Source organism: Alosa sapidissima, chromosome 12, assembly GCF_018492685.1.
Source record: "Alosa sapidissima isolate fAloSap1 chromosome 12, fAloSap1.pri, whole genome shotgun sequence".
NCBI classification, from domain to species: domain Eukaryota; kingdom Metazoa; phylum Chordata; class Actinopteri; order Clupeiformes; family Clupeidae; genus Alosa; species Alosa sapidissima.
The window spans coordinates 30,445,049-30,453,805 of record NC_055968.1 but is presented as its reverse complement, the minus strand read 5'-3'; the positions used below and the strand labels follow the sequence as shown (position 1 = coordinate 30,453,805).

Sequence of the window (8,757 nt, the reverse complement as noted above, 5' to 3'; positions counted from 1 at the left end):
GTCTATACTAGTTTATTGTTGCAAATAAATCCCTACGAACTTCTTTGAAACCGAAAGTTAACAGACTGAGAGAACTTCTTACCTTGGCAGCTTGGACCAATGATTGCACAATTCCGACTGAATACTGACTGAATTCCAATGAGATACTCTTGTGTTTCCTCGCATGTTGGGCCTTCCAATTTCCTCTCTCCTCGGTCTTGCCTACTCTGGTTGCAATTACATAACTGAGACGTCCTCGATGACGTCGAGCTTTAAACGATTTCCAAGGCATGAACTCGGGGACCAAGGAGAGAGGCCGTATGCAAATAGAGCTTTGAGATGAACCCATGAAGATGCCGGAGACTCCATCCCAGAATGCATCTGTTATTTGAGCGGCCCAAATGTAAACCACCCAAAATGGTCAATGAAGACAGAGGCCTGCCACGATCAACTGTTCCAGTGTATATTTATGTTTAAGGTATTCAGCAGGTTAAAGGCATTGTTCCCGTCATCAGCTTTCACATGGCACAGTTCAACCACACACAAAATGGACAAACAACAGCTTTCTGACAGGATACGGAACCCAACATGGTTCCTTTGGAATGGATCTGGTTTGGATTAGGCTCAGATCTGTTCCAGAATCAGCTGCAACCTACGGAGGAAGACGCCGTCGACCCACAATCCCCCTCTGCTTTATCAACAGGCCGACAACATTGTCCTCCACACCCAACAAAGTGTAACATACAGTACATTTACGTAACAAACTAACTAGAAACGTCATCAGTGATACAGACCTAACAGTCCTAGATGCAAAAGAGAATACCAAATGGAAGCCTACAGCCCTGTAGTTCTACAGTCAGGTCCTGGGAAGGCAGGGCACCCTTCAGACTAAAGTGCACCGCACACTGGCACCAACATGAGTGTGGTACACTCCATGTTTGGCGTTCGATTAGATTCCATTGTTTCTAATACAACGCCGGAAACCAGCACCGAACCCTTTCGCTGCTGCTGCTGCTGTGTCAATTATGACCATTTCTATTTTTGTCTGCACCACTCAATAAAATCCACTGTTTAACTAATGCTTGTCAGTTGAAGATTTCAACGCCAGTGTGCGCAGGGGCAAAGTGACCGAATGGTTCGGCACACGCATGTCAGTGCCTGTGTGTGGTCCACTTAGAAAAGGTACTTTGAGGATGAGCTTGAGTAGCAGGATCTGCTGTGGAGTCCAAACTGTCTCCCTCGCACCACATCCACACGCTTGCTCTCTGGTTGTGGTTGTAGTTAGTTAGTGTGCGCCACTCAGCTGGTTGTAGACGTGTTCCAGGATCTGAGCGTAGGCCTGGTCCTTGGGCGCGTGGCCGCTCATAGAACCCTAAAGGGAAGAGGGCAGGTTGTGACGTTTTCTTTAACAAAGTGACAGTTTAAACCATTGTTATCTGTTTGTTATGGGGTTTTTACAAGTATGTTTATAGGGATGTTTTATTGTCATTCCAGAACATGTTGTACATGGAAGGGAAACAAATGAGAAAATGAGGTAATAGCAACGACCAGATCAAGAAGAGCGGTGTGTGATTGTGACCATTTAAAACTTTTAGTGATCTGTTTTAGTGTTCTTGGTTCTAAGGTGTATGATTGTGACCATTTAAAACTTTTAGTGATCTGTTTTAGTGTTCTTGGTTCTAAGGTGTATGATTGTGACCATTTAAAACTTTGTGATCTCTTTTAGTGTTCTTGGTTCTAAGGTGTATGATTGTGACCATTTAAAACGTTTAGTGATCTGTTTTAGTGTTCTTGGTTCTAAGGCAGGGGTGCCAGATCAGGCCCGCCAGCAGGTTTCATACGGCCCCCCAGATGTTCTGGGTAGGAGGGGGAAATAAAAATAAAAAAAGATAGACTTCAACAATGTGTAATAAGCAATATCTCTGATACATTGATTAAACCACTACAAACCATCCTCAGGAAGGAAGAGGCTGAAAGAACTGACATGGAAGTTATTTCAAGAGAGAAATAGCATTATATATGACGGTAGTACACATTTTGTACTTGTTTGCTTAAAAGTGGGCATGGTAATGGAGTATATCAAACAACACCCATACCTATGCAGAAAAATGATAATGACCATGACAATGACGGCACTCACGAGGTCTCATTCCAACAAATCTGGCCCACTACCTAATATGAGTTTGACACCCCTGTTCTAAGGTGTATGATGGATCTGTTTTAGTGTTCTTGGTGGTTCTAAGGTGTGTGGTGGTGGTTATGGTTCTTGTTACTGTTGTTCAAATTAAGTAGATTGTACATGTTGGCTTTTGTTACATTTACCTTAATTTTCTCCATAACTGTAGTGTCGGCACTCCAGTGCTGACTGAATTGCACCAGGTCTGGGGCTCCACGGTAGAAGTCTACCAACAGCATCTGTATGGAACACAGGCATTCACTTATCCCGCCTTACATGCAGTGACACAGAAAATCATCTGGTTCGCTAGCACATCTGCTTTACTCCAATGCCATTACATTATTCATGGCTCAGAACAAAGTTGGACGGAGAATTACATGGTTTGTACAAGGTGTGGCTATTAAATAACGAGACATGTTATTACATGTTATACGAGTATAAAATGTTTTCTTACTCACAATTCATGTACAGCATTAGCCTCATTATTTCATAGCCACTCCTTGCATAATCCTTATTAAGGGCACCCGAGAGAACATTGCAGCTATTTACTTAATATGATGTTTTTATACATATCACTACTATGAATATTTGTCATGTTAATTTTACATTTTGCCCTGTTGCCTTGCCATGTGAATTTTAGTGGTTTATTTCTTCCCTTAACTGACAGGCACAGAAGGATGATGCAGAGGGATGGACTATGGAGGATGTACCATTTCATTGAGAACGTCGCTGGTCAGGAAGTTATCTTGAACGTAGGTCACTTCCACAGCCACTGGAATGCCGTAGTCATTGGGTCTTTGCTGTAGGAACACGAGTGTTAGGCGCCTAAAAACTATTTGACTTTAAATAACAAAAGCTGACCATCTATCATAAACAGTCCTTCCTGAAATGTTACACTTATACTGTATAGTTCTGGTATGTACTTCAGCATTTAGGATATTATTGTGTTTATTGCCAAAGCATCATGTTACTCAGCATCCCATAATATCTTACCTCAGGAGGGGGCACCACCCAGAAGGGTGTAATGGTGGAGGCCACTCCCTGGTTTCCATGGTAGTAGGGTCCTGTATCATGTGTGGATATAAATAGTTTAATATGTTTCTCTGTGCTTCTCCATGAAAATGCTGTCAAGCATGTTAAGACTAAAGCTCATGATGCATGGGACTGTTTGAGCAATGTTACTGGGCAATGTTTCTCATTATTGTGGTTCTGGCATGTTCCCATTGATATTGGGCAACAACTTCTTTCCTGGAGAACTTTAATCATCAGTAGGCAAATCATCATGATCATCTAATCAGAACACATGGAACTGGTTATTTTGTTTCCCAGCAACATTGCTCAAAAAGTTGCCCCAGGTATCATCACCTTAAGGGAGGGTCATTATGACAGCAGACTATATCTCCGTTCACAAGGATTAGAGGAAATGAGTTGAGGACCATGGGTCAAAAAGCTACAAGTGATTTAAACTTGATTTATGAACTCATTAAACTGGTTTAAAATGGCTGACAAATGGACAGCTTGAAAACTTCAGATCTCATTTCAGTACTCTATGATATTATTCCCTTGATGCATTAACCATTGATGTATTCCCCAATCTCTGTTGCATCCCCCAGTAGGCAGGCAGTGTGTGTGGTACAATCTTGAAACCGACTTCACGTCTTTCCTGTGTTATCTGTGCTAAACTCGTAGTCTCACCGCAGATGATGCCGAGGCAGGGCTGGAAGCCGTTGCTGCTTCCCTGCAGCCGGAGCTGATGATCCATCTGAGAGTCGATGTCCTGCAGCGAGGGCAGGGCCGGACCTCGGGGGTGGCTGTGGTACCAGCCCACCAGAGAGAGCCCGCGCATGAACAGGTTTTGACAAATCTGCAAAATCACACTACATGTATTACATATAGTATAGTGTGATAATGAACTGCGTTCTATTCATTATGGAACACTTTCCAAGTATTTAGAAACCGTATCCACCTCGACCTTTATTTATAGTTTGTTTTTCGTATTGATAAATAATAAAGTACCAAAAACAAATCATCAAAATTCAAATATTTACACAAAATCAAAATGTCAAAATGTGAAAGTCAGCAGGGGATTCGGTTATCAAAGTTCCTACCTCCTCCTCAACCGCAGGTGCAGCATCTCTGTCAGCCAATCGCGTCCGGCATGGGAAGGCCCTCAAGACTGTTAGCACTGTGCAGAGAGAAATAGTAGATACTTTACAGATGAAGGGACGTTGGGATTGAAATGTTTGGTTCTGGTTATAACTCCCTTGTGCAAATTAACTGAAACAAATTTGTAGCCATCTAAGAAAACAGAAAGAATCCATCTCTATTTCATTCTCCTTTGTGCGTAACTTGTCTTGTGAGAGTCTATTTTACTTTTCTTGCAGAAACATATAAGTTGTCTCTGGGTACCGCAATTTCCTTTGCAAGTTTTGTTTTGTTTAAATTAATTTGCACAAGGGTTGGCGATGAGTTTGGCTGATCTGCTTCAGGAGATACTCACACTGTGTGTTAGTGTCCCATCGTCCTCCTAAGTACCCCACAACCTCACTGGTAGTCAGATGACAGTGGAAATCCTGGTGTGGACCATACAATACAAGTTTTCACTAGTCTGTGCCTTTACCCGTGTCATCTTCATATATACTGTGTCTATTTGATATCAGTATTTAGTCCAACAGCTCGTTCTCAAGTTCATGTCATAGTTACCATGAGCAGAAGCACATTGCTGGACACCGCCACGTTAAAGGGTTGGAATCGGTTGATGGCAGAGAAGGCAGACAGCTCCACTAATGTATGGGGGTCCCTGAGGAGAGTTCAAGAAGGGGTCAATTAAGTATTACGCCATGCTGTTTTTGACTGCATAAAAATACATATTCAAATACATATTCGTAAACACATACGTGCATTAGAATACATACATAAAAACATACAATTTCTATTTATAATATATTGCCATCTGCTATTCTTCTCTGCTTCAAGTTTGAAAATCCAAATATTTATCCATGTTGGATATGTTATCCGATGTTATCGGTTCACCGTAAACCTATCCAGTGTAGGCTTTGCGATTTTAACGTCTAATATAATATCTCAGCAACCTGTAAGTATCATACAAATGCAGGAAATTATTAGCAATAAAAGTCATAATTCAATGTAATACCTTGCAGCATCTCTCATACCCAGGTTACAATATCTGACAGGAACTCTGTCTCTGTCTCCCCTCCTCTGTATCAGGCTCATGTCTGTGAAAGAGATCAACATGTATTACCAGCAGTGTCATAGCTTACTGACCCTACCTATCTCATTTCTTTAGGGTTTGAAGTTTGAGCAGGTAAACTGCCCATCTAATGAAACCATTACTTTTTAAGAGGGACTGGCACAGTACTGTAGCCCACACTTGACTGCATTGTCTTTCACTTCAGTTTTTACACAGTGGACTTACCTTCCTCCTCATCCTCATCATCCTCCTCCCCTTCACTAGCCAGATTCTGAAGGACCAGCAAAAGAAACACACATGGTTTAGTTTGCTTTCATTTCCAGAACATCATGTCTTTTTAGACGTTTTAAACTGCTGAATATACTTTCATCAAACAAAAGATGCAAGAAAAGACTTGCTCCCATTTCACTACCAATGGTTCCATCCCTCATATAATTCATCGTCCCGTTACCCCCCTCTGCCTCCTCACCAAATCAGCGCTGGGCTGGTACTTGTGCAGCCAGCTGGTCTTGTACTGCACCAGCTTCTGCCCGCGGTAGCGCACCGATGCCCACCCACAGCCAGACTTCTTGGCGGGGTTGACCAGCCGCTTGCAGTGAGTGGCCCAGGCACTGGGGGAGTTGAAGATCTGCCCGGTCTCCACCCAGCGGATCTTGCCATCACATAGTAGATCTCCCACAAACTTCTTGCCCTGCGAAGGGAAGCAACGAACATGGCACAGCGTCATTTCACTGGGTCTCAATGACCACACAGGCAAACACTCACTCTAGCTACTTCAAGTAAACATGACTGAGAAATTCCTCAGATAACCCTATATCTGACACATACTTTTTCTGCTCGTATGCTTGGTGTACAGACCTACAACATAACACATTGACTGTGGTACATGCGATTAAGATTGTAGCCTAAGTAAGTACTTATCTTAAATATGTACACAGGCACAAATCTATGTAGGCTATGGGCCTATGCCTGCTATCCTTCACTTATGATGAGAGTGTTACCTGATATATTTGCACTGTGCCTCGCCGATATCAAAGCCATTTGACAAATGTTGTGAGTAAGAAAAAATAAGAAAGAGTGACATATCCCAGCTCCAACTAACACCGATGTCTTTAGCCATAAGGAACAGAGTAGTGGGTTTTTAAATGAGATGCAATGGCATTCACCAGGTAGTGGATAGACAGCACCCCGTCTCCAGGCTCCACCAGACCGTCCTTTAGGAGCACCCTCAGGGTGATGCCTCGCCGGGTCAGAAGGGAACCTCGACCCGAGGACGCCCTCAGGTCCGACTCTTCTCCTCCGCTCAGCTCCTCATCCTCCTCCTCTCCTCCTTCCTCCAGCAACTGTGGAGATGAGGGTGGCTCCGAACCTGGCCAGGGTACATGCATTTTATGGGTCAAACTCTTGCAATCACCAGTAATTAAGTGAAGAACGTCCGTTTACTGTAAGAGCTTTGAATGTTTAAGGGATTTCTGAAGAGAACAGGCTGCCACAATCCATGGACGATCAAAAACACAACCTGCTAATGTAGCCTATTGTGATTTTGGCCACCATGGTGCCTAGCTAAAGTGGACAATAAATGTATCTGAATTAAAAGCCGACCAAGTGAGAAACTAATACAAGAAAGAACCGGGCGAAAGATGAGTTCCTTGGGGAAAAGGCATCCATTGCAAGACTGGTTCTTCAGATCTTAAAGTATCCTACTACGTGCCTTTGTTATCAATGCGTGAAATGGCTCAAGAAATAGGCTAGGTTACTTTCCTTGAATGAAAACGATTTTAACTTTCGTTCTTTTTCGATGATATGTAAATTGCGTAAATGCACACGAGTGGTTTTTACTTTATTTAATGCGCAACGATGAAGGAAATAAGGCTATGCACGCAATACGCTTTTGTAATCCATAGCGTATTTTAACCATTATTAGCTATTATAGCCTAATTTGTGCTGTTGTTTGGCTTACAAGAATGGCACATGGGTGTATTTATTTTAAAGGTTGAGTGTTCCACCCCGCGAGGCCTACTGGCTGATGAATTACTACCCCCGTTATTTTAGTATTTAAAAGTCTGTTTTGATTATTCTCACCCATTCCGCGATATCTTCGGGGAGCGATTTAAAACTTGCAACTCTGTTCGTTCCGGGACTGTGGCTTTCTTTCGGGCACTCGAATGTATGATGTGGACACTTTTAATGAACACAATTCGCCATGATGGCCAGCAAGCAAGCTAGCTATTATTCAAAAACATAAAATGAAGGCGTCTGTGTCTGCCGTGTAGTTTCCTTGTTGTGTTGCTTTAATGTCAATTCCCCACCCCTTTCTCCCTCAGAGTCAGTCCGTCCTTGTCATTCTACCCCTTCTGAGCACGGCGAGTAGCCTGGAATAATTGATTGGTCCGTGAATAAGTTCTGCGACTCACAATACACAATTTAGACAACGTAATTCACTAGATACTGAAAATGCTTTACATTTTTTTGTTCTAAAATTCACCTATCATTCTGGGTCCAGTTTCCGGGGGAAAGACAGTGGTTGTCCTATTATCTTCTCGTTGGCTAATCATGTAAGAGAACCGATAGCGGTGGAGGAAAGAATTTATGGTGCATAATGAGCCATATTAAACGTTTGGATGATCATGAGAGACGCCAAGCCCATGTTGCCGATCTAAAAAAAAATGACATAGCCTGTAGACGTTCTATTCGCTACCCCCGCCATACCGCCCTCCAAGATGTTGGCTGGCTATCCATTACACACAGCAAAGATGTGTGTGACCATTGTTAGAATGACTCCAAAACCGTTCAGTTGTGAATAGATGGGCCTAGCCTACGGATAACGTTTGTAGTCCACAAACAGTTCGAAATGTGCAATGAAATCCCATTGCTTTGTTATCCTTCTTCATAGTAGACGTGGTGAAAGGGAATTTAATATTTAGGCTATCCTTCCCACGGAGAAACTAGGCTATAGGCAATTCCAGATTGTAACATAACCTATGGCCTAATTAGCTTGGGAACCAGTGGTCATTAGATTGAGGCTATAGGCCTACGTTTAATATAATATGAATTAACAGTAACATTGTATCATGTGGTGTGATATTAGCCTAATTAATATTGTATCATATCGTGTGATCAGATAGCAGCCTAATTAACATTGTATCACATTCTTATAGGCCTACCTGACACTGCGATTCTGACTCAGTTAAAGGAAGGATTTTTATTAAGAGCTAAATTTAGTAATTTTTTATCATAGTATAGGCTAACTTAGCGTATTTGAAAACCTCACCTTTCAACAGCTTTGGAGTTTGCATGTTCACAGGTTAGGACCACACGAGGGCGCCTTGATTCAAATCTGGCCCTCCTGACAATAGACTACCGAGGCAATTAGTAGTATAGGGCCACGGGG

General features: G+C 42.5%; 1 protein-coding gene across 2 annotated transcripts; it reads right to left on the bottom strand.

Annotated features, from left to right (window-relative positions):
• Positions 1-428: 428 nt before the first annotated feature.
• mpnd (MPN domain containing) lies at positions 429-8,755 on the bottom strand. 2 transcript variants are annotated; one of them, XM_042056806.1, is made up of 13 exons: positions 8,638-8,755; positions 6,533-6,735; positions 5,836-6,057; positions 5,592-5,637; positions 5,310-5,391; positions 4,859-4,955; positions 4,656-4,728; positions 4,264-4,340; positions 3,851-4,019; positions 3,149-3,219; positions 2,866-2,955; positions 2,302-2,394; positions 429-1,351 (listed from the first exon to the last, which is right to left on the bottom strand). In XM_042056806.1, exons 1-13 carry the CDS (start codon positions 8,660-8,662, stop codon positions 1,265-1,267), a joined length of 1,335 nt encoding a protein of 444 aa, XP_041912740.1. In that variant the 5' UTR covers positions 8,663-8,755; the 3' UTR covers positions 429-1,264. The 2 variants fall into 2 exon arrangements, with proteins under 2 accessions (XP_041912740.1, XP_041912741.1); XM_042056807.1 differs by lacking the exon at positions 8,638-8,755 and adding an exon at positions 7,449-8,474.
• Between the last annotated feature and the right edge of the window lie 2 nt (positions 8,756-8,757).